General features: G+C 41.6%; 1 protein-coding gene across 2 annotated transcripts in view; it reads left to right on the top strand.

The window, feature by feature from the left end:
* Window positions 1-27,155, top strand: part of LOC141111599 (UPF0462 protein C4orf33 homolog) — a 132,160-nt gene that overhangs the window by 67,120 nt on the left and 37,885 nt on the right. For both annotated transcript variants that reach the window (XM_073603796.1, XM_073603795.1), the window contains 3 exons: window positions 1,103-1,283; window positions 18,434-18,494; window positions 21,629-21,680. In XM_073603796.1, the coding sequence (XP_073459897.1) occupies window positions 1,103-1,283; window positions 18,434-18,494; window positions 21,629-21,680 (294 nt within the window). The remainder of the gene's footprint in view (window positions 1-1,102; window positions 1,284-18,433; window positions 18,495-21,628; window positions 21,681-27,155) is intronic.

A 27,155-nucleotide genomic window follows, 5' to 3' on the forward strand; every position in this document is an offset into this window, starting at 1 on the left:
TGCCTATGTTTTCCCTACAGCAGCTTCCAATACACTGATACTATGGGTCCTATGTGCCCCTCTCTCTAATGCTGTAACTGACATTTCCAAAAGCTTGTATTGGTCATTTAAAGGCCATGCAGTGCAAAATTTCCCCAGGTGAATCTGCAAATAAATTCCACAGGATTCTCCTTGAATCCATGCTAGAGACAAACCTGAACCTCATCTCTATTGATTATGAGGGTTGTGACCACAGAAATGAAACTTTATCACTGCACTAAGCCACTCTTCTAGATGTTCAGTGCTGAGAATGGCGCATGCACTCAAGCATTCATACTCTGTTTGTAAACACCCCCCCCGTAGTCAAGTTGAAAATAGTGAAAGTGGATGAAGGATTAGATTATTATAGGATTATTCTATTAGATAGACAGTTGCCATCACTTTGCCACTAATGGAACGCTTTGAGCCTTCTTCCTCCCCTTTCTCCGTTTTAAACTTAACTACAGGGGGTGCCAACTATTTCCAAAGAGTACATGAGAACCATGTAGTACGGATCAGCCATTTTCAGCACTGAACATCTGGAAGAGTGGCTTGGTGCAGTGATGAAGTTTCATGTCTGTGCAGTCACTCCTTCCGTCTTGGGCTGTGAACTTTTTGGACTACCCTCGTAGTTGAACTTTGCAGTGGCCAAGTAACATCTGCAGGATACATATACCACCACGTAATGGCAGACAATTTTTTTTTGCTGTACTCGCTATATGATTGACTGCCCTCTTGGAGACTGTGTGAGGTCAAAGGTTTTACAACAAAGTGATCATTTGTGCATATATTCAATATAGCACAATTTAAATTTCCTGTACTTATTTTGTTTTAGTGAGGTGGATTTACAGTTTATGTTGTCTAGTTTGTTAATACTATTCTTAGATTCTAGGATGATACAAAATAGAAAAAAAAATGCAATTAATGCTGACAGATGAGTTACTTGAAAGGATGCACATTTCTTCTTGGCCTATAAAGTGTAAATATACTTTATATAAAATATATAAAAATAATTAATAAAACGGCTTTGAGGGAAATTGCTCTCAGTGACTACTGTAAAATGTACTTTCTTTTTTTTATGTAGATGGAATTTAAAATTGAACACGAGTGGAACAGCAATCCTGTGTCACACAACCCAGTGACAATTTGTCTAAAGCCAGCACCAGATGGGATACAAATGGATGTTACTGCTCCATTCTTCAATGATCCCGCTGCTCCCCCTGGTTCACCTGGAAAGCCTTTTGATGGACTGTGGGACTACGAAGGTTTGTGTTTGACCTGAGGATAAAAGGAAAGTGACCACACATATTCAAGTGTTTGAGTATCTATGATCAAAATCTAAAATTGTATATTAATTTACACATTGTATTTCAGTTATTTCTAGCCTACTCCTATTACATTGAATGATCTTGAAGTCTGTAAACTTACTGCAAAGATTCCCCACACATTTACTTAGTTGAATTCTGTGACACGTATTCATTAAGTCCTGTGGGTAGGCACTGCTGTGTGACATATTTTACAGAGCCTGCCTTCTGAACTACAAAGGTATTGGCAGGAGGAGTTTCAGGAGGCAGAGTCAGCACATGAATCACTGCTTGCACGCAGCAAGGTACCATGGGATATGTAGTCCTTATAAAATGAAAGTAAACAGCAGAGAAGCTGTAAGCATGATAGACATCTAGAAAGAGATGCCCAGTAGACAAGCAGCACTCATAACATGAAAGGAGGTTTTTTAGGATTTTAAGTAATAACTATTGTTTGTATTGCTATTACAGTGCTATGTTATAACATGACAAGGTATGCTGTGACCATGTATCTTTTTAAAGCAGAGTTCCACCCAAAAGTGAAACTTTTGCTCATTTGTCTTCTCTCCCCCTCCGGTGCCACAATTGGCACCTTTTTTTTGGGGGGGGGGGGGACAGGATACCTGTCTTTGACAGGTATCCTGTTCCCACTTCTGGGAGTCCGGGCCGCGGCCCGTGACATGACCCCTTGGCTCTCTCCTCCTTTATCTGTTGCCGGGCCAGTAGGAGAGAGGAGCGGGGCCTCACTTATGCTCTGTAGGGTTCCCGGCGTGTAGCTGTAAGGCTACACTGCCGGGTTCCCTTACCCGCAATGGCGGTGGCAGCACCCGACAGCTGATGGAAACATCAGCCGCGGTGCCGACTTTGCGGGACTCCAGGACAGGTAAGTGTCCTATTGTTAAAAGCCATCAGCTGCAGTATGTGTAGCTGCTGGCTTTTAATTTTTTTTTTTTGGGCGGAACACCGCTTTAAAATGTTAAAAAAAAAAAAGCTGTGTCCCTATAACAGAGATTATCTTCGTCTTTTGTTTAAAGAATATGTAAACCCAAACCTTGTAAAACAACCCATTCATGTTAAAATAGAAATGAAAGGCAAAACATTTGTGTGTGTGTGTGTGTATATATTATATAAATATATAAATATATAATCATGATAAACACCTTTTTTCTCCTTTTTATAAGTGATCACATAATCTCTCTTCTCAGCTGTATAAGGACCTCAGAGGGCTGGAGGAGGAGAAACAGCAGCACACTAGTCTTCCCAGTGAATGGCTGTGTGTATGTGTGTAAGGCGGGGGGGGGGGGGGGGGTGTCAGGACAAGTCTGATCATTGGAGCAGATCAGCAAAGCCAGAACACTTACCACACTGTGCTTTCATGCCTAGTGTGGTAAGTTTATTTTAATTGCAAAGCCGAGGGACTGGCAGGAATACCAGGGATTTTACATAAAGGAAGTAATACAAAAGAGAACAGGATCTGTTTTTTACATGGTACAGCTGGCACATACCAGAAATATGAAATGGTGGGATTACATATTCTTTAATATCTGTTGCTTGGATATGAAGTGAGGGGAGGCCTGCACTGACACATTCCACAAAAAAACCTTACACAACTTCTACACCTCCCTCACTATGCTAGAAAAAAATATTTTCCTGCGTCTCATTGTGACCTGGTTTACACTGGTGCGACCCGGGTCGCACTGAATCGCATGACAATGGAATTAACATTGCTTCCAGTGGTGCCTGTTCACATCAATGCAGTGCAGCTGCAATGCGACTTTGGGAAAGGGTGCTCTGCCACTTAGGTGTGATTTACAGTTCAACTTGGCCCCATAGAATATGCAACCACATCCAAAAATCCAAAATGCAACCAAATTTGTATTATAGTCGCACTACATAATCACACTGCAAATCGCGTTAGAATCGCATTGTAGTCGTGTGAACCGAACCTTAGAGAGTGCTCAATCACTTCTGCACTCTTTGTATTTAGACCATTTTAAATCAGTGGGCCATTTTAAAACACGTTTTAAAAATCCTCTGAAAACACCATAAACTTAACCAAAAAATGTTAGTTTGTGACTGTAGAAGCCTAGGAGAACTTTGCTGGGGTTTTCTAAGGCAGTTCATAGTCTCTGCAAAAGTATGATAGTGTAAAATCAAGTTTTGAAAAACTGTCCTGAAAAACCCAAATGCACATCTACTGTAGCTGTTATTGGTCTGCTACGCTTGTAATGTATGTGGTACTGCTGAGCTTGTAATGTATGTGGTACTGTACTTACATTGACAAGTGGTAGAAATTATTTTAGGGTGTTGCAAATGCAGTCACCTGAAAAATCTTTAGCAAATGTAAATATAGGTTGATCTTTAGCAATGCGTTACACCTGTATTTAGCGTGTAAAATGCTGGTAAGGGCCAAACATCCTCACCCCCTGAGCCATCCTCTCCCCTGCAGCCACTGTCACACATTTTAAAACTAGCGTGGCTGTGTTAGGCTCTGCAGAGTTCTGTGAATGAATAAACTACAAGTCCTGTCAAGTGGCAGACAGCGTGTAGTTCTCAATGGATTAATCAGTACACTCATGGTCCATTTAATCTTCCTCCAGCTTTCTATCTAAAAGCTCAGATAGCTGGATCGAGATTGTATAGTATCCACTCATCATGGGCACAATACTTTGCAGGCTCCTATGCAAAAAATAATAAATACACATTTTTTCCTGCAAAAAGAAGTAACTTTATTATTATTTACTTCAAGGTGAACTGGGACTTTAAAAAAACAGAAGTGCTGAAATTGCCATTCATTGCTCGTTACTATTTTATTTTTTTCCTGAACTAATCTGAATTGAATAACTGAACCGAACATTTAGACATCTAAAATCATTTTTATGAATCTCCATGTTGAAATGATTGCAAAGTCTCGTTTTTTTTTCTCTAAAAATAACAAACTTATACTTACCTGCTCTGTGTAGTGGATTTGCACAGAGCAGCCCTAATCTTTCTTTTTCTCTGGTTGGTCCCTCTTCTGTGCTCTTGACCCTTCCCTCCTTTTGATTGCCCCCACAGCAAGCAGCTTGCTATGGGGGCACCCAAGCTAAATTACAGCTCCATGTATCCATTCAGACATGGAGCCCGGACCCGCCCCTGTCTCCTCTCTCTCCTGATTGGCTGACTGACTTTGACAGCAGCGGGAGCCAATGGCGCCGCTGCTATGGCTTAGCCAATCAAGAAGAGTGTCTTGGATGGCCAGAGATTGGGCTTAGGTAAGTATTAGGGGGGCTGAGGAGGGCTGCTGTACACAGAAGGCTTTTTATCTATGCACTCTATTGTAGAGTACAGACACTGATCCAAGGGAGGGATGTGCTCCACCCTACTAACACTCAAGGTTTGATTTACTAAAACTAGAGAGTGCAAAATCTGGTGCAGCTCTACATAGAAACCATGCATGTGTTTGCATCACTGATCAGCTGGGAAAAAATTGACATGTGACCTAAAAAACGCACTTGATAAAAATTCATGGTGCGTTTTTGGTGCATTTCCATTGAAAATAAAGGGCGGTGCAAACAGGGCACCAAAGATACAGCAAGCAGGACTTTTTTAAAAGGCAGCGCAGAGATAAGCACAGATAGAATTGAAAGGAAACTGTTTTACACATGCTTTTGTCACATGGGAAAGATGTGCTTTAGCGTGGCAAAAGTGCACTGGTGTGAACAAAGCCCTAGTAATATTCACTATATCCTCTAGAAAGGCTCATTTGAGCTGCCCTAATTTACATAGATCAACAGTTGGGGTATGCCCTGTTCACACCATATACTGCATGTACGGTTCTGTGTGCCACGTAAAAATGCAGCATGTCTGCATTTTTACGCAGCACAACTTTCTGCACTACAAGTCATTGCAACTCTTTAAAAACATAATTTTGTGAAAGTTGTAAAGATAAAAAAGCAAACAGTGCCTTGCATTGTAACAATGCAAAATACCACCACCCTACTCAACCCTAGTTTGAATGAGTCCTAAGTATATACAGGAATGGAGGTGTGTCCATGGATGTATTATTCTGTCTCACAAGACCTCCTTCGGCTGCCCCTGTTGTCAGTACTGGAAATAAGTTTATTGGATTAGCTACAGATCCACTGCATTTATTTATATATATATATATTTTTTTTTTTTTTATCTGAAGTTATCGAGTGAACAAGTTATTTTGCCCAGTCTAAACATATGGCAAACATCTTATACAGAATCTTCTGTGAACAAGAGCTCCAGCAACAGCATGTCACCCAATGGACTGAATGTGCTAAAATGCAAACTGTGAGCTCTTAACACTGCGCAAATTGATTTCTATGATTTTTTTTCTATGGTAATTATTTTGAAAACTACATGTGAAATGTTTACATGAAGAAAACATAATCACAAATTGATACAAAGATTTCCGAGTTAACCTTTTAGTGCACTAATGAGTTATGGCATCATCACAATGATTTTATAATTGTTCATTAAGGGACAGAGAGTTAGAAGGTATTCTGAGACAAACTGGTTTCCACCTACAGGAAATATGGACACTGGCAACAAGAAAACTGTTAGCCAGTATAACCCCTTCTATTTCCATAATGCTCAGTTTCTTGCCAGCTGCCTTCAGAGAGTGGATGTCTTTTTTTTTTTTTTTTCTTTAGGATCTGTTCACACCAGGTGCATTGGGCTGCACTCGGCAGCCTTGCGGAGTGCAGTCCCAATGAATGGACAACGAAAATTGGGTTATGTCCTGTTTGTTCAGTTCACACTGAATAGTGTCCCAAAGATGTGGGGCTGTCCTCAGTGGAGTCGATCCCTTGGGCCCGTCTGTGTCCGTTCTATGGCGTTTCTCGTGTGCAGCTGGATGATGTTCTGCCGGCTGTAGTGGAGTCTCTCAGCTGTGCAAGCGTCCTGTGCTTCAGGCACCGCTGTAGGGTGCTCGGCCGACCGCTGTAGAACTGATCGCCAACACAAGGTTTGAGACGCACGGAATTGTCCAGACGGGGGGGTGACGTCACTAAACCACGACGCGTTTCACGAGTGTGCAGGCTGTGGATGACATACACAGCCGCGCTCCTTTCTCAAGCTCCTGGGCTTGAGAAAGGAGCACGGCTGTATATGTCATCCACACGCGTCACACTTTAGTGACGTCACCCCTTAGGTATATTGACCTTAGGGAGCGTGGTATGCCAATCTTTTGTCTTCAACCAAATTGCTGGGCCTCTACCAGTTCAGCCCAATCTTTTTTCCTAAAGCTGGAGGCAAGTCAAAACCTAACTAAACTTAAATTTACTCCAACCCCCATTCTAAGCTAAAAGGAAAGATGTCTACACTTACCTATTCTGAAGTCACTAGAGGAGGAACAGCTGACAACAAATGCCTCATAGTAAACCTATGGGTGATGTCAGCCGTTGTCAACGATCTCTCCTCTATACCGAAGCCGACACTGGAGAGATCATGTGACCCCGGAACAGAATGACTTCAGAATAAGTAAGTATAGGCATCTTTGCTTTTACGGGGTAGATAGAATAGGCTTAGACTGAGGGGTGGGGGTAGATTTAAGCTTAGATTTGACTTGCCTTCCACTTTAAGGCCCAATTTTCTACTCTGCTTCTGTGTCAATGTCTTGCTGATCTGGCTGTAAAGTCATAGGTTTCAGAAGCAATGACATTTCGGATTCAAAGCTTAAAGCTCATAATCTTAGTTTCTACAAGAATATTATCAATCATGGAACCCTTATTTTCACTAGATGGATTTCCCATATTTTCAGTGGGCTGTTTTCCTTCTTTCCTTCAGGTAGGAGTAGAACAACATTTGGCCTTTAGCCTATCCAGGGTCAGGTTTCTGCCTTGTCTATTCCTTCTTGTCCAATTAATCATTTTCAGATTCCTACCTTCATACAAGGTATAGCACATGTTGCTGCTTCTCTTGGGCCTGCACTCCAGTATGTGATTTACATATAATAAGGTTTCTGCACACTATTGAAACCTTTTTAGGACTTTCCCTACACATTGCTATCCCAGAATGTAGCCTCTCTTGTGGCCAACACTTTGGCCAGCAATTGTCCGAGCTATCAACATTTTCCTGTAAGGAGCAAGAGCCCCATTTAATTTTGCACAAAAACGAGTTTGTTTTTGGACCAATGGATTCTTTTTTTGCTCATGGTGGTCACTGTTTCTCGCCTTATGTGGATCTTGTGTTACCTTTGCTTTGTCCAGCATCATTTCACTCCCAGTAGTTCTCTGTTCATTGCTACATGTGGTGAGGACTGCCTGAGTATATCTCCTGGCTACTGCTTCTTGCAGGCAGACGGTTGTTCTGTTGTTGTTCCAGAAGGTCCTAAAGGGATTTTTCAGCTTCCATATCTATTATTTTGAGTGGATTCAACAGGTTGTGGTGCAGGCCTGTGAGTTGTATGATTCCTTTTCATGATAGAACTCCACCCCACTAGAGCAAGGAGTATTTCTTGGGATTTTATCATCGGACCCCTGTGTCTCAGATCTGTGTAACCTAGTCTTTTGTACGTACGTTATCAAAGTCTTATGTAGTCAATGTAATGTGCCCTGGCAGATACTAGTTTAGGTCAAAAGTTTCTGCAAGTTGCTGTTGAATGCCCTTGTCTCAGTTTAGATGTGCCTATTGTCCATTTCTTATGTAGACGGTAGTGTAATCCTAGGTTGTTTAATTATTATCAAGATGTGTTCCTTAATGGACCCAGAGAAAAGGATTTTACGGTGAGTATAAAAATTCTTTGTTTCAGGTCTGACTCAGAAAATACAGTTGGTACAGTATACAGCTCCAGTTTGGAATTATTAAAAGCTGATATTGATGGGAGAGCCAACTGTTAGACCCCTTTCACACTGAGGTGCTTTTCAGGCGCTTTCACGCTAAAAAAAAAGCACCTGAAAAGCTCACTAAAACCTATTTTAATTAAAATCAATGAATGCTTTCACACAGTTGCAGTGCGCTGGCAGGGTGGTGAAAAAAAACCCTCTCCATTGAAATGAATGGAAAGCTCTTCAAAAGTGCTCAGTGTTTTACTGGCAGTTTACAAGCGCCTCAGTGTGAAAGGGGCCTTACTATAAATGGGCTACAAGCAGGCTTCAGCAACTTGTTGATAACCTGTTAAAGCTTGGTAGAAAGACAGCCAGTACTCTCATTCAAGTGTAACTGCACTTTGGAATACAAATTCCTCAAGCAATTGAATAGAGACTGTGGCACACATACACAAGCCGGACAAAGTATATTCTGACAAGAGGTTGTGCAGAGCCAAGGAGACCAAACGGCCAAGATCTTGGCAGAGTCGAGACAAAAGAGTAGAAGACTGTTAACTTTCAGATCTGTTGCTAACATTACAACACTGGGACCAAAGGTTGTTAAAAGCTGTCTATAACCTTTGCAAATGCTTTGTTAAAAGGCAAGTGACATTGTCTGCATATATCCCTCCAGAGCATAACCGGTGGTCATGCTGCTATGGGGAAGCTGCATGGGATCATAGCTAGGTGGATATACATGCCTGGGAGCATAGCTAGGTAGATATAGATGCCTGGGAGGGGGCAGGGCTATGTGCAAAACCTGTCACTTTGCCCTGAATGGGCAAAGTGACAATGTCTCTTTAAAGCTGGCTGCAGACACTTTTCTTATAAAATGAAAACCTGTTATGAGAGGATATGGAGGCTGCCATTGCTGGCAACTCCTTTTGAAAAGGCTAGTTGCCTATCATGCTGATCCAATGGCATTAATACTGTCTGAGGCAGTGATAAGAATGCAGAAGTGACATGCTAATCTTTCGCTTGCTGCAGATAAGTAACTTTGAGAATATTGGCGCAAGAGACAGTCGGGCAACTATCACTCATAGAAAGAGGTCAGTAGTTGCAGCCCCATGTTATTTTTGGCACAGGTTTTCTTTTTCACAAAACTCAAAAGCTGACACGGGCAACTCCTGCACATAGATTGTAAGGTGAAGATTGTCACTGATGGTCTGGTTCTAATGTGATTTGCCAAAGGGAAGGACATATATTACCAAGACATCCTGCTGCACAAACTTATTTCTAGTTATTAACTTCTTCAGTCCCAGAGCCTTTTTTCTCTTTCTCCTTTTAAGCCCCTAGGTAACTTTGACCCAGGGAATATCCAATTGCCTCTTGGGGTATCAAGAAGGCTTTTCCTTTGCTGGAGCAAATTGGATCATGCTTTGCTGGGGTTATGTGACTTCAACTGTGGGTTTAAGATTGTGTATATAGGATTGTCACCCCCCCCCCTTTTTTTATTGGTTGAACTAGATGTCTTTTTGCAGCCAGACAACTATGTAACTATGACATCATAAACCTATTGTGTTTTCTTAACATGGTTGCAAAAGTGTTTTTTTAGTTTTTTTTGCTTTGACCAGTTTAGAAAGGTTTCCGTTTTATGTCCTATCCTGTGGATACAAAAGAAAGAGAGAGGAAAAAAAGTGAAAGAAATCCTCTCTTAGACGGTTGTCACAACAGCAAGGGTTTTATTTTTATTACATATTGCAGTGCTTTTCATCCTGCAAAACTGCATTTAAATCCATTCTGTGTGAATGGGGTCAAATAAAATGTTATTAGGGCTGGTTCACACCACAAAAATGCACTCCAGATCCGACCCTGATGTGTTTCTGCATGTGCATTTTTAGCGCTTTTGGCGTATTCCAGTGCGGTTTTGATGCATTTCTGGGTGCAATCCAGATGCTTTTTTTTCCCTTTTTATTTTGTTTGTTTTACTGTACTGGGGTCCGATGCATTCTTGAAGCACTTTTGATACGTTCCAGTGTATTCCAGTGAGTTTTTGATGCATTTTACCACGTTCCAGTACAGTCCAGTGCAGGAAAAATGTAGCATGTACTATTTTTTTAACTATAAAGCCCTGGAACTGACCACACTGGTGTGAACTAAGAAAAATGCACCGGACTGCATGTGGTATGAACTGGCCCTTAGGCTACAAATATTTTTCATAAAAAAAAAAAAAAATACTGATTTAGGAAAATATGATCACTAGATCGAGCTGACAATCGTAGTACTGTAAATAAGCATTTATTTTTTATTGTCATCTTTAGCTCCGACTAGGGGCCATAATCTGGCATTTTCCTGATTCACTCTATTCTTTATGGACAACATTTGACTCAGAGAAAAGATAGCCTAGTAACATTTAATTTTGCCCTTATTCATGCAAAACGAATATACATGCAGTTTTGCAGGATGAACAAATGTTGGAAAATATACTTTTTATTCCCATTCTGGTAACCACTAAAATCTGTATTTTTCTCTCATTTGCAGTCCCACTTACAATAGTTGTTAGGAAATATAGGTAGAGAGGGGTGAATCTGTCCAGCAGAAACACAGAAAAAATTAAACCCGATCTGGGTTTCTAACCCTTCTCTTGTCTGACCAAACCTATAAAAAAAAAAAAATAGTTGGTTTTAGCTACAGTTTAAACATAAAGCAGATGCATAGAACCACTATATGATATTGCTTATTGAGCACTCTGAAACACTGAAGCAAGATAACAAGTCTAGGATATGATTGATTTAGCTCCTGGGCTTATTGCTGAACCGTGGCTGTCACTGACAGCTGGTAGAATCAGCAGTAACCTCTGTCAGGACCTGCCAGAGTCGTTAAGACCTGGAATTGTATTAAAAGAGTGCTTAGACAAATATGTATAATCCCATCTCTATTTTATTATGACTGCTGTGATTCAAATAGTAAAAAAGGATCTTCAGCGCCCCCCTCCCCACAAAAAAAGTTAAAGCCAGCAGCTACAAATACTGTAGCTGCTGAATGTTAATAAAAGGACACTTACCTGTCCAGGGATCCAGCGCTCTCCTCATCCAGGCCGGTTCTTTGCCACTCTTCATGTCAACGGTCCCAGCAAGTTTACTAAGGAAAGCTGGCTGTGACTCCTTGCAGCTTTACAGCTAGCTTCCTATTGCGCATGCGCTTTTTTGAATGGTCCCAAAGCCTTCTGGGGTCTATGATGTGTCCCATAGGGCTGCGGGCAACGGGTGGGGGAGACGAACTTGGTACCCGCTCCCCCCCAAAAAAAAGTGTCCAAAAGTGGTAGAGGAAGAGGGGAGGAGAAGAAAAAGCGTAACACCCCCTTTCTTTTGGCTGAAGTTCTGCTTTAAGCATTAAGAGTATAAAAAATATTCAACAAGAACAAAGATCAAATAATTACAATGGGAGAGAAAAAATGCCAGAATGACTATTGTGTATTACTTAAAGTGGTTGTAAACCTCAGACAATGAACATGAACCAAGCATATCCCTCTATAGTGTGTACTTGTCTCAATCCAGAGCATGAAGTGACATTTCTGTCCGCTGTCTCGTTCTTCTGCTATAAGCATGAGTCACTTCTAATACATTTTCCTGACACCAAGAGAAAAATGGTGACAGGGGAGGGAGCTCCAGCAGATTGACAGCCTCTGCTCCATTCCTGTGTGCTGCGTGAATGGGATGTGATCCTTCCCTCCAATAAGCTCTCAGAGCTCCCCTCACTAATGTAACTTCAGCTCTCCACCCCTTGCTTTTCAGAGCTGAGAGAAGCCATGTAAATTCTGCACTGTGAATGGATGTAGGGGGAAATGGTTATAGATAAATACGTACAAATTATGTGGGAGGATTGTATATCACCTGAGGCTAGCTACTTTACTGGGTATACGGTATATAGGGTGATAAAGTTGTGCAAAGCAGTTACCAGATTAATAATGTGGTAAGGTGAATGTCCCATAAGCCACACATTGAAGCAAACCCGCTGTAGTGTAGTATGTGGCAACCTCAGCCTGAGCTCCAACCAGGCCACACCCCAGTGCGTTTCACTTCGCCTCTCGGAGCCTAATAACGAGGGTCAACTTGATTAATAATGATTAATTTAAAAAAACAATATGGTGCTCCGCGCCAGGAGATGAAAATTAGCTGCAGCCTACTCCAACTGTACCCAGGTGTGGGATCAGTGAAAGAATATGAGAAATTTATATATGGGTAAGATCGGCGCTGCTAAGTGTTACCAATGTGACAGAGTATGTTAATAAAAATCCTTGGAAGATTAAATGAAAAATAGAATGAAAAAATGAAAAAAGTGTACTGTCACTTTAAGACATCATCACATAAGGTGCAAATGTGTTAAATGTGCAAACACGCTTAATAAAGTGTTCAAAAAACTGATCAATGAGTATGTGTCCAACAAGTGTCCATTTCTTTAGTGATTCCAAAGTGTATAGATCAGCAAAAGAACATCAACATAACAAAAAATTCATATAGAATCCATAAAATTTTAAAGTTCATAAAAAATAGTGGTAAAGTGAAAAAAAATTATTTTAATCCACAAATTTGGTGACTCTTCACACCTGCTCCCCCCTCAGGTCCGCACTCACCAAAGGGATGTACCCCTGCAGGGGTAAAAGGCCTCACAATAGAGTCAACCAAATACCAAAAGGTATACGATGTATACAACAAAAAAATTGTCTGGGACGCCTTGCGTTTCACAGACCAGAAACTCCAAAACCGGAAGTGATGCAGTGATGCTGTAAGCTACGCCTTATGCGTTTCGTCATGGAGACGTCATCAGGAGTGGTGCCACCTTCGTACACCTCATGCCCTTTATACCATGCGGTTGCCCAGCAATGTGCACATTGCCTTTTGGCACTAGTGACAGTGCTTTTTACTAAACTTTGAAGTGCAATAAACTTTTATCTACGGATTTACACGATGGGATCCCCTTTTTTCTTTTCCATCTATATGTGAGTGCATTGAAAGATCGTGGATGTCAAATAGGGAACGCAGGACAAAGAGCTGACTCCATTGTGAGACCTTTTACCCCTGCAGGGGTACATCCCCTTGGTGAGTGCAGACCTGAGGGGGGAGCACGTGTGAAGAGTCACCAAGTTTGTCGATTTAAAATCATTTTTTCACTTTACCACAATTTTTTAATGAACTTTAAAATTGAATGGATTCTATATGAATTTTTTGTTATGTTGATGTTATTGCTGATCTATACACTTTAGAATCACTAAAGAAATGGACACTTGTTGGACACATACTCATTAATCAGTTTTTTGAACATTTTATTAAGTGTGTTTGCACGTTTAACACATTTGCACATTATACGATGATGTCTTAAAGTGACAGTACGCTTTTTTCATTTTTTTCATTCTATTTTTCATTTAGTCTTCCAATGATTTTTATTAACATACTCTGTCACATTGGTAACACTTAGCAGTGCCAATCTTACTACAGTGGGAACGGAAAGTATTCAGACCCCCTTAAATTTTTCACTCTTTCTTATATTGCAGCCATTTGATAAAATGATTTTAGTTCCTTTTTTTTCCTCATTAATGTACACACAGCACCCCATATTGACAGAAAAACACAGAATTGTTGACATTTTCGCAGATTTATTAAAAAAGAAATACTGAAATATCACATGGTCATAAGTATTCAGACCCTTTGCTGTGACACTCGCATATTTAACTCAGGTGCTGTCCATTTCTTCTGATCATCCTTGAGATGGTTCTACACCTTTATTTGAGTCCAGCTGTGTTTGATTATACTGATTGAACTTGATTAGGAAAGCCACACACCTGTCTATATAAGACCTTACAGCTCACAGTGCATGTCAGAGCAAATGAGAATCATGAGGTCAAAGGAACTGCCTGAAGAGCTCAGAGACAGAATTGTGGCAAGGCACAAATCTGGCCAAGGTTACAAAAAAATGTCTGCTGCACTTAAAGTTCCTAAGAGCACAGTGGCCTCCATAATCCTTAAATGGAAGACGTTTGGGACAACCAGAACCCTTCCTAGAGCTGGCCATCTGGCCAAACTGAGCTATCGGGGGAGAAAAGCCTTGGTGAGAGAGGTAAAGAAGAACCCATAGATCACTGTGGCTGAGCTCCAGAGAGATACAGTCGGGAGATGCGAGAAAGTTGTAGAAAGTCAACCATCACTGCAGTCCTCCACCATTTGGGGCTTTATGGCAGAGTGGCCCGACGGAAGCCTCTCGTCAGTGCAAGACACATCAAAGCCTGCATGGAGTTTGCTAAAAAAAAACACCTGAAGGACTCCAAGATGGTGAGAAATAAGATTCTCTGGTCTGATGAGAACAAGATAGAACTTTTTGGCCTTAATTCTAAGCGGTATGTGTGGAGAAAACCAGGCACTGCTCATCACCTGTCCAATACAGTCCCAACAGTGAAGCATGGTGGTGGCAGCATCATGCTGTGGGGGTGTTTTTCAGCTGCAGGGACAGGACGACTGGTTGCAATCAAGGGAAAGATGAATGCGGCCAAGTACAGGGATATCCTGCATATCCTGGACAAAAACCTTCTCCAGAGTGCTCAGGACCTCAGACTGGGCCATAGGTTTACCTTCCAACAAGACAATGACCCTAAGCACACAGCTAAAATAACAAAGGAGTGGCTTCACAACAACTCCATGACTGTTCTTGAATGGCCCAGCCAGAGCCCTGACTTAAACCCAATTGAGCATCTCTGAATAGAACTAAAAATGGCTGTCCATCAATGTTTACCATCCAACCTGACAGAACTGGAGAGGATCTGCAAGGAGGAATGGCAGAGGATCCTCAAATCCAAGTGTGAAAAACTTGTTGCACCTTTCCCAAAAAGATTCATGGCTGTATTAGATCAAAAGAGTGCTTCTACTAAATACTGAGCAAAGGGTCTGAATACTTAGGCCCATGTGATATTTTAGTTCTTCTTTTTTAATAAATCTGCAAAAATGTCAACAATCTGTGTTTTTCTGTCAATATGGGGTGCTGTGTGTACATTAATGAGGAAAAAAAATGAACTTAAATGATTTTAGAAAATGGCTGCAATATAACAAAGAGTGAAAAATTTAAGGGGGTCTGAATACTTTCCATCCCCACTGTATATATAAATTTCTCGAATAATGATTAATTGCTAAAGGTTACTGCAGTGCTCTGCACTTGTTTGTGAAACAAATCTGGCTGATTTATGTACTTTGTCAATAGGACCTAATATGTACTCATTGCTTAGTGATGCACAGTAATATCTAGAATGCAAATGGGTAGATCACATTTACAGAATGTAGGTGGTATAACACAGCCTCTAATCTGACATTTTAGTGATATGTGACAAGTTATGTCAAGCTTACAGGTTGATGTCTTCTTTGAGAAATGTCTGGATTCGGGCAGGTGCAAAAGCAACACACATTGTATACTTCCTTCGTTTATTAGATACTTCGGACCTCACTAGAAGAACCAAATGATTATCATTAAGCTAAGGGTTATCAGTACTTAACACTTAAATCAGTTAACACTCGAGCACGCCAGACGGTGCAATAATCGGGCAATTTAATAAGTGTCTGAATCCCAGCACTTATCAGAAACACCCCTTAGTAGCTGCCATATTCTTATCACACTAGCTATAAAGGAAAATAACACATTTTTATTCTGCTAAATTAATTAGAGATGTCTTACAGCATACTAGCAGCTTTGAATAAATGCATATTAAGTACAGACATCAAACTAAAGATGAAACATGCTTCTGAAGAATACTAAATTCAATTTTTGAAAGCCATAAGTTAGACCGCAAGAAAGCAAAGTATGCAATTTCCTATAGCAAATTCTAGACTAGATTTTAAATGGAATTTCAGCCAGAGTTTGGGGAGGGCTTAGAGAGCCTCTGTTTGGTGGACATTTGCTCACTTTCTGTTAACCAAATAGAATGCAGTTTGTGTTCTCAGCATAAACAACATGAGTGTAATTAGGGCACCATCCTGAAGAACAATATAAAGGACAAATCATTTGGTATGTAAAATCTAGCAATAATTTGTTGATTTTTCCAGATTCAAAATAGGACTATAGTTCAAGCAGAAAAAAAATGCAATTCAACGCACAGATCAGACCCCCACCCCCCACCCCCAACTCCCAGGAAAAGGCATGTGCTAAATAAAAGTACATCAAATCTGTGCTAAATAAAAATAAATCAAGTCTATGCCTTGCCCATTTCAGTTTACTACAACCCCACCATCTGAAGCAATATATACTGTAATTCACTTACCCACCGCACCTTGCATGTGATCATATTGAGTAAATCAGTGCTATCTCATTGCCCTTTGTTGGCTTTAGCTCTAGTGACTCAAAAAGAGGTTCATATGACTGGGTGTGGTTGCCATCATCCCTATTATAATGACCAAAATATAAATCCTCTTTGTGGGATTTTTAGGGCAACCAATAAATGAATACAATATGTTCTATATACAATTACATTCTTTATTGTTATTTATTTATTTATTTTTTTAAGAAGAAATTGCTTAAATATTTTTAAAAAATATTTCATAAAAATTGGTTGTCACATGACACACATTTTTTACATATCATGATATATCATAATTTGTAAAATGTGTGTCATGTGACAACCAATTTATATGAAATTATTATTTTAAATATTTAAGCAATTTCTTCTTTTAAAAAAATAAAAATAAAATAACAATAAAAAATGTAATTTTATATATAACATATTGTATTCATTAATTGGTTGCCATAAAAATCCCACAAAGAGAGCATTTACATTTTGGTACTCAGTGCTTTCCTTTCACTCTCTACAGCTGAGTGTTTTAGCAGAGCAGCAAAGGGAAGGTAAGTATATGCTGCTGGGAGGGCTGCATTAAAGTGAACTTGTTGCCGAACCTTGGTAAAGCACAGACTGATTTTAAGATATAACGATCATTATTTGTCATCACTATATTTGTTTTCAACAACCAGAGCCAATGATACCTGCGTTAATGTGTAATGTGTACCTTCACATCTCTAGGCACAGTACTGCAGTTAGCATAAGAAGATTTGAACATTAGAGTTAAAGAACATTCAAAAATAGTCTAACACTATAGATCATTTGACCAATGGGGGAGACCTCAGCACTGTATACAGTCTATGGAGATTCCAGTGTGAACAGCTGAATGAATGGGTGTTTGGCTGAACGAATCTCCAGCTACAGAGTGAAGTGAAATATTTAGCAGTGGTATTACTACCACTGCTTAATGCGGCCGCTTCCTGCTCAGGGCTCCTGGTTGTTAGGGAACCAGCATCTTAATAAACAGTAACACATTGTTTTATTATTCTAAGCTAGATTAAGGCTAGTAAAGCAAGATAATGTCCTGTGTAAAGGGGTGGTTATAGGAAAGCTGTATTGCTTTGGGCACCAAAATGTTGTGTGCTTTTAGGCTCCAGTGATGGAGATCCGGCCTTGGCACAGCACTTCAATGAGTTCAGAGAGAGCTGGTGTGCAAAGCCACCATGCTGAGGTGCTAGAAACAAGTCTTTGGTCAGAGGTATTTTATCCATTGTAAATGTTGGGCAGAGCAGTGGGGGCCTTCATAAATGTTTTATACATCATGTCAGTTCAACATTTGTGGGGCAGATGTATAAATTACTAGACAGCAACAAAATGGATCACATCAGCGTTTGCAGAGGTAACTATAACTTTGCAAGCTGACTTCCACCATTATCCTTCACTCAAAACAGATTTATAGTTTTGACTGAATTATTTCTTTAGAATCTGCAGTTTTAGATAAAATGTTGACAGGCTTTGACAGATGAAGCAAGCTTTCAACATCAACTTGAAATGCTTCATTCATTGTGCAGGTGCAGTTGACCTGTTTTTTTTAAACTTGTTTGCATTCTTTGACACTTGTTTAGGGAAAGAGCTCTGAGTCTAACAAAAGCCTGTGGACTTCCAGCTTTCAAATCACTTTAAATAGTTCATTTGAGCCAAGATGACCCAAACAAACAATTTCCATTATACTCTGATGCAGCCACTGTAGCCTATTATTTTTATGAAGAAAAGACTTCCTCTAAATGGCCCAGTTAGAGATCATGATATTATCTGCCCACCTCTCCACCATGGCCAATAAAAGTAAGCCTTGTATTCACTGATAATTTGAGACTTCTACAGAATAGAGGAAACACACTCAGGCCCAAAAACTATTTAAAGTGAAGTGAAAGCTGTAATTCTGCTTTAGGATATTACATTGTACTACACAATTCTACATGTTTCCAGTCTCTCACAGCATTGAAATACGTATTCACTTTTTGCTCACATATTGTTTACTTTTTTTCAAGTGGTGGAAGCATTTTTCTTAAGCCATGAGAAGGAGCAATATCTTGAAGTTGAACTTGGCCCGTAAGTATAACGTGTGTGTGCATTTATAATGGAAGTGTGTGTGTGTGTGTGTGTGTGTGTGTGTATGTATGTATGTGTGTATGTATGTATTATATTGTCCAAAGTATTGGGACGCCTGCCTTTACGCGCTCATGAACTTTAATGGCATCCCAGTCTTAGCCCGTAAGTTTCAATATTGAGTTGAAAGAACAGAAGAAATAGGTGCCTTCTAAGTGCAGACAGTGTGGTATTTAATATAGCAAAGTTTAAAAACACTCACATGGAGGTAATAGATGTCAGCATGTCAGGATGGTCCTGCAGCGATGAGTCTCTAGGCACGCTGGTCAAGGGTTTTCCGCCACTCATTTCCCCTGTAGGAGCTGTCCATCGGCTCTGTGTATTTGATAAGTCCAGAAAGGAAGGCTGGAATGCACATGGACCTCAGCGGCATGTGACGTCACCAGAAGTGATGCAACGCGTTTCCGAGCGTGCACACTATCGATATAGAGGATAGTCATGCTCCTTTGTCAAGGCCTTGCTCGCAGTCTCTGCCCTAATTTATCCCAAAGGTGTTCTATTGGGTTGAGGTCAGGATTCTGTGCAGGCCCTGGAAGTTCCTCCACCCCAAACTCGTTCATCCATGTCTTTATAGACCTTGCTTTGTGCACTGGTCTAAATGATTTGGTGGAGAGGGGTGACTGGCCTGCACAGAATCCTGACCTCAACCCAATAGAACACCTTTGGGATGAATTAGAGTGGAGACTGGATGCCAGGCCTTCTCGTCCAAGATCGGTGCCCGATCTCACAAATGCACTTCGAGAAGAATGGTCAAACGTTCCCATAGACACACTCTTAAACCTAGTGGACAGCCTTTCCATCAGAGTTAAAGCTGTTAAAGCTGCAAAGGGGGGGCCAACTCAATATTGAACCTTACAGACTAAGACTGGGATACAATTAAAGTTCATGTGCGTGTAAAGGCAGGCGTCCCAATACTTTGATAATATTGTGTGTGTGTGTGTGTGTGCGTGATCTTATTATCACAAGAGGTAGATTAGGAAGTACACGGTGTACTGTGCAATGGGAAAAGTAATTTGATCCTAATGCCGGCCATACACGGTTCGAATTTCGAAAGAATTTTCTTTCGAAAATCGTATCTAAGAATTTTCGTACGAATTTCGCACCATTAGTGGGCTGCAGCAACAACTGATTTTCGTACGGCAATCAAATTTGAGTTATCGGACATGTTGGAAATTTTTAGAAAGACTAACGATTTTCTAATCAATGATGGGAGAATCGTGCGAGAAATGTAATAAGAAAAGAAAATTTAAGGAGAGAAAAGAAAATTCCTGGCCACGAAAATTCATTTCTGTAGCAACATGAGGTGAAAATAAGCAGGCCATACATGGTCGAATTTCGTACGAATTTTCTTTTCAAAATCAGAAAGTTAATTTTTTTTGTGATCCGTTGATGCCACCATTGATTTTCGAAATTCGGCCGACCAAGCCTTCAATTTCACCGCATGTTGCTACAGAAAATAATTTTCGTGGGCGGGAATCTTCTTTTTTCTCTCTGTAAATTTTCTTTTCTTATTACATTTTGCGCACGATTCTCCCATCATTGATTAGAAAATCGTTCGTTTTTCAAAAAATTTCCAACATGTCCGATTCCTCAAATTTGATTGCCGCACGAAAATCGGCCGTTGTTGCAGCCCACTAATGGTGCGAAATTCGTACGAAAATTCTTTCATACGATTTTCGAAAAAGAAAATTCTTTCGAAATTCGAACCATGTATGGCCGGTATTAGACAAATGTCTTTTTTTTTTGCTGCTACTATTTTAGCTTGAACTGTGCTTTTTATAACATTTTAGTAATTTTATAATACTAACGTCCAGTTTCAACCTTCTAATAAATTTGATATAAGTGAAATTATATTTTCAAACAAACCCGCACCCACATGGATGTCAAATTGGGAGTAGCAGCAAGGATGAATGAGTGAGTTTGGGGTGGAGAGACTGCCTGCACACCGATGCATAGAACACCTGTGCATCCCATGCGGGAAAACAGTCCTCGCACGGGTGTAAACTCTAGTACACCCCTGTGAAGAAGGCTTAAAGGAGAAGTATGGGTATATAAGAAACAAACATATGTACTCACCTCCATGCTGCAGCATCGGTCTGATGTTGCAGCTGCCCCAATAACTAAGCAATCACAGGACCGCTAATTGGTCAGCTTGGAGCGGAGAGCAGTGACTATCAGCCACTGCTGTCTGCTCTGCCCCTCCAGCGCTCACTGGTAAGGGCCGCGCGCTGAGAGCCAGAGCCAACTGTGTCAATTAGGCAGCTGGATGGATCCTAACAGTATGGTTAGAAATCTTCTAGAGTCTGGAGCAGCTCTCTGTCATCAGCTGATAACAGACAATAGTAAGCCATTAGCTTACTCTGGGTCACAGGAGAGCAAAAGTAACCCACAAGAGACGTATGGCCAAAAAAAGCTTTTGCCATACTTCTCTGTTAAGAAAAGTCACAAACAGTACAAATATTCAGAATAAAAAAAGTCAAAAGACCTTATCTGTGTGTTTGTTGCATGTCAGTGATTCAAAGTATTGAGGCGAGCAAAAGGGTCAGTATGACAGCCAGGCAACTATCATTTTCAGAAGAACAATCAACAATGGCATCTACATCTTTCTTTCATGATAAGTTTCCTTCAAGCCACTAATTCGTATGATTAGGGTTCACTTAGATTTTTCTGGGGTACATCTATAATTTTTTGCATGACATGAATATTTGAAACTTTGACATTTTATAGCCTGTTTTGCGTTTTCTTTGTTGCAGCAAAAAGCAAAGCAAGGTTTATTTCCCTCTGCAAAGTCTCATTTTAAGAAACATAAACCACACACTGCTTTTTTTGTTGTCTGATATTAAAAACAGAGGGTGGCAATGGGCAAGTTGCTGTTTTATCTGAATGTGTTATAATCTTATGATGAGTAACAGTGCAGCAGTGGCTGAGTGTAATGCAGTTGTGCAGGTGCCGCTGTGTACGCAGTGTGAAAACAATCTTACCTGCTCTACGTGCTTCTTTTTCCAGCTGTAGAATTTAGGTACTTACACAAAAAAAATGATTCAAGTACATACTGCTGTGAATTTTTATTTTTGCAGACACAGACACCATTTGGTGCTACTTCTCACACAACGCAGGCATATTTGGAAGGTAAGTGAAGGTAATGGTTTACTGAAGATTCAAATCCTGCTGAGCAGCCTGAAACGCGAATCATAAACATTTAAAACGGCTGAAAATCAAATCGTCAATTCGCCACTGCAGAAACCAAAATGAGCTACCTGGAGGATCGCCCTCCTTTCCCCTGTTTTATCATTTCCAGTCTTTCCCTGCCAAGCAACCATTTAATAAAATGAAATTTCTAATTAAAGCTGGCATGTTCTGCACAACACAGTTGTCAGCTATAAAACAGGAGGGCGGGCGAAGATTAGGCATAATACAGTTTAGAAACCTTCAGCATCATCCTTTCTTCTTAACTCCATGAGTAATTAGTGGTGATTTGCCAAATTTAGAATGTTCGTGCACTCCACGGCTCTTGGCTTCATCACAGAATGATTATACCTAATTGATAATTTGAACAGAGTGCTCATTGCGTCTGTATAACCCCATATGTAATAAGAATCTTACATTGGTTGAAAGTTAATTGAAACTTGTAGCACTAACCACAAAGAAAACAACCTTTCTTTAAAATACATACTTGTCCTTCCTCATTGCTTTTGTAGGCAAGTGATTATTGATGAATTAGTTGTGTTTTTTGTTTTTTTTTGTCTAAAGCAAAAATATGATTTACTTTAGTGTTTCAAGTTTGCATATATATCAGTATTCCAATAATATAAAATATTTTACAGTATGAAAATGTCTTTTTTTTTTTTTTTGCTTAGTCACAGAGTTGAGTGTCTTGATCTAACATGCAATTTCCCACTGCTTCTGGACTTTTTGATAACATAAAGAAGAAAAAGGAGGGGGTTGGGACTTTATATGAGGCTTTGAACAGAGTAGAACAATTGCCTCCATCCCTGTAATATGGAAATATAGGAGAGAGTTTGGGACTTTATATGAATCGTGCAACCGAGGAGATACCATGAGAGAGTGTGTCTGGTGGGTAATAGATAATCAATAAGAACCACATCTGTTACAAAATAGCACAATGTATAGCAAATAGATAAATATAGTACATGTAATTTATTGCATACAAAATGATAAGATGATAATAACATAACATAATAACATATAAGTTCATAGTAGAGGCCTTGATAAAAAACACCAAACTCAACGTGTGTCTCCATAATAAATGGATCAAAACATTTTTGGTTAAATTGGTTCACGCCAATAGGCTTAGCATATTTAATATTGGCTAGTGCCACTCATCAGGAGCAGAGGTAGGGCAGGAGTATAAGAATATTAAAAGTTACTATAGTGTGGAAATTGTTAGAATAGGTCTGTCACGTACCTGGTGGAGAACGAGCTGTAGAGAGGGCTTCTCTTGCACCTCCTGTCCAACGCCCCTGGTAGAGATGACAGGGAGTGAAGGACTAAGAGTGGCACAAGGACTGACGTAGCGGGTGGCACCAGCTGGGCCTTGGTAGGAACCCGATAGCTGCAGATCATCGGACAGGCACCGAGAACTGGAACTCCGTGTCGCTGGATCAGCAGGATGGAACATAAGCCAGGGGGTCATCAACAGCCGGGCAGAGCAGGTACAGGAACACAGGAGCGTGAGGCAGAAGCTAAGACAGGATACAGGTCGGGTTCGGTACAGGTCGGGCAACGAAGTACAGGAACATGAGACAGGAGCAGAGTCAAATTGTCACAGTCCATACTGTGCCCTGCAGATGGCCAGGCGTGGTCATGCCCCAAGTGGTTCAAGGAGGTATTGAACTCATGACTACCTGTTTAGTGCTCCTGTTGCTTTGCCTCTGAGCCACTCCTCAATTCTGCATGCTTTCAAGCCAAGCTTAGTTCTGTAGGATGTACTGAGGGCTTTTCTCTGGATCTTTCCTTGCAATTAGTACCTGTCACTCCTGGATTAGCTGAGGCAGGTTACCTAATCAGCTGGGTATAAAACACTGCCTCAGGGCTTTGTCAGTTCATTGTCTCCTGTTTTGCCTAAGGTTCCAGTATTCCTGTGTTCCAGTATTCGAGTATTCCTGTGTTCCTGTGTTCTAGTTACAGCGTTCCAAGACTGACTCTGGCTTCTGACCCTGGCTCTGCTTATCATTTATTCTGACTTCTGGCTACCCTGACTACGGCTTTACTTCGACTATCCTTTGGCAAATTCCTGTCAAGCCCCCATGCACTGATTTACAGCCCAGGTAGTTTATCTCTTGGTTTCCGTGGGCTGTGTGTATTTGCAAGGGTGAGCGTACATCTCTGCGCCATGGACTCCAACCTAGGTAAGCCCTTACATAATGAACTGACCAACATGGAGTCTGCAGAGATGTACAGGATGCTCACCTCCCTTGCCCTGCAAGTCTCCAGCCTGGGCCAGACCGTTGCTGAGTTGCAGCAAGAAGTCTGCTTGTTTAAAGGCACAGTACGCCCAGCCCTGGAACCTGCATGTCCACAACCGTTTGTTGTGATGCCTGAGAGGTTTGATGTTCCCAAGTCTGCTCCTAGTTCACGTGGCCTACGGGTACCCAGGGACAGGTATACCCTATACAGATAAGACCCCAAGCCATCCCAGTCTGTGCCAAGTTATGAAGCCCTAACCCCTCTAAGCCTAGACGCTCCTGAGGTTTTACCCCCTCCTACCCTGAATGATGTGGAACCCATGGAGATCGGATCCATTCAGTCCAAGCTGTCTAAGGTAGAGAGAGAGTGGAGGAGAGGCTGTGGACTCTGTTTCTATTGTGGAATAAGAGGGCACCTTATCTCTCTCTGCCCAACTCGTCCACCTCGGCCAAAGTTTCAGCAAGTGGGTACTACTAGGATCCTTCCTGTCACCCCTGAATCTTTGCCTGCTAGCACGCTTGAAGTTCCTGTGCCTTTGTTCCCGCTTAAAGTTCCTGTGTCCTAGCTTGAAGTTCCTGTGCTGGTGTCCACGCTTGAAGTTCCTGTGCCCCCATTTGAAGTTCCTGTGTCCCCGCTTGAAATTCCTGTGCCGGTGTCCCTGCTTGAAGTTCCTGCGCCTGTGTCCCCGCTTGAAGTTCCTGTGCTTGTGTCCCCGCTACCTCCTGACTGTACGTATGCCTTGAATGGCACCATAGTCTGTAAGCAGGACCTGAAGATTTTTGAAAGAGCCTTGCAAGCAACGAAAGTCTCCCCAGCTGGAACGTCTAAAACAAAGAAAGCTAGGCTGTTCCATGCTCTGAGGGCATTCCTAAGGGGAGGGAACCGTCACGGTCCCTACCGTGCCCTGCAGACGGCCAGGCGTGGTCACGCCCCAAGTGGCTCAAGGAGGTATTGAACTCATGACTACCTGTTTAGTGCTCCTGTTGCTTTGCCTCTGAGCCACTCCTCAGTTCTTAATTCTGCCTGCTTTCCAGCGAAGCCTACTTCTGTAGGAAGTAATGAGGGCTTTTCTCTGGGTCTTTCCTTGCAATCAGTACCTGTCACTCCTGGATCAGCTGAGGCAGGTTACCTAATCAGCTGGGTATAAAACACTGCCTCAGGGCTTTGTCAGTTCATTGTCTCCTGTTTTGCCTAAGGTTCCAGTATTCCTGTGTTCTAGTTACAGCGTTCCAAGACTGACTCCGGCTTCTGACCCTGGCTCTGCTTATCGTTTATTCTCGTTTATTCTGACTTCTGGAATCCCTGACTACGGCTTTACTTCGACTATCCTTTGGCAAATTCCTGTCAAGCCCCCGTGCACTGATTTACAGCCCAGGTAGCTTATCTCTTTGTTACCGTGGGCTGTGTGTATATGCAAGGGTGAGCGTACATCTCTGCGCCATGGACTCCAACCTAGGTAAGCCCTTACACAAACACAAGCCAAGGTCACAGGTAGGCAGGCGGAAGTCCAAAGGAAGGTACAGGTGAAGCCGGGCCAAACACAGGTGACTGGAACAGATCAAGGCGCACAGGTTAACATGAACAAGCTGAAAGACCACTCAGCAATGTGTATGTGTCATTGTTCAGTTTAAATAGGCTGTCTGATGCCAGTATGTGCACGTGTGCGCCTGCTCGAGCCTGTGTGCGCTCACGCATGCGCCAATACCTTATTGTTTGTGCACACACTGGTGTGCCCGCACCTGCGTGCCAATGCGTGTCTGTTAACTGGACTTCCCTTACAAGGGCCATCTACAAAAGGGGATGGAAACGATAAAAAAAAAACATATACACCCAATCATACTTGCAGACCAACTAAGATTCTGGGTGCAAGCATGGAGAGCTGGAGGCCAGCCAGAGAGGACATCAGCCCCGGGAGCTGAGGTAGCATAACCCATGGCACATCGGTGGTGATAGACAGACAGCTGAACCACAGCAGTCTCCGGAAATAAACCCCCATGTGTGAATTTTGTCAAACATATCCATCTATAAAAATAGTAAATTGTATAGTGTATAATAATGTATAGGGTTGGACTGGAGTGACTAATATTACAGGGGAATTGTGCAGTGACCAAGAAGGGACTATGCCAAAAAGTAAACCAGTGTGATGAAATAGTAAAAAATTTTAAAAAATTGTGTAATGTATCCCGCCAGAGGGGATAAATAGTGGATACAATCAAACTAAGTACCAAGGGCACAGGCATGGAGAAAAAACAGTGGAAAAATGGGGAAGAAAGAAGGAGAGAAACTACCACAATTATATACCTATATGAACAGGAAAGTCCAGTTGGTGCAGAGTGTCCATAGGGGCATAGACTGTAGGAACTGGCCGGTTGAGCTGAGAGGAGTATAGTACTCCAAAACAGCCAAGGGTAAGCCACCAACGCCACGCTGACGGCCAATGGGAGGAAGGACGCCCACAGCCGAGCAATGCAATACCACTCACCAGCTGGCGCCAAACCCCTCGTGTAGAATGCCAGGATGGAATCACAATGCCGGCGCACTCACGCCAACAGTTGATGACGCAGTGCATGCAGCGCTGCGGGTGTGACGTGGATGCGCTGCAGGACGCCTGCCCAAACCCCCTCATCACCAAAGGGGGAGGAGGGAAGGGGAGGACCCCGGAGCGCATCGCTGCTCACGAGAATAAGAAACAAACAGCCGCACCACTCAACCCAGCACACCGGAAGCCAGATCGAGAGATCTGCAAGGAAAGGGTGTAACTGAATATCCTATATGTATTGAATTGAAAAATAATAAAATAGGTCTCTCTCCTTCTTTCTTTCGTCCCCATTTTTCCACCGTTTTTCCCCATGCCTGTGCCCTTCGTACTTGGTTTGATTGTATCCACTATTTATCCCCTCTGGCGGGATACATTATTTTTTACTATTTCATCACAGTGGTTTACTTTTTGGCACAGTCCCTCTATTTACCTTCTTGGTCACTGCACTATCACAATTCCCCTGTAATATCACTCCAGTCCAACAATATATATTATTATACACTATACAATTTACTATTTTTATAGATGGATATGTTTGACACAATTCACACAAGGGGGTTTATCTCTGGAGACTGCTGTGGTTCAGCTGTCTATCTCCACCGATGTGCCATGCTTATGCTACGTTATGCTACCTCAGC

This window comes from Aquarana catesbeiana, linkage group LG01, assembly GCF_042186555.1.
Source record: "Aquarana catesbeiana isolate 2022-GZ linkage group LG01, ASM4218655v1, whole genome shotgun sequence".
Lineage (NCBI taxonomy): Eukaryota > Metazoa > Chordata > Amphibia > Anura > Ranidae > Aquarana > Aquarana catesbeiana.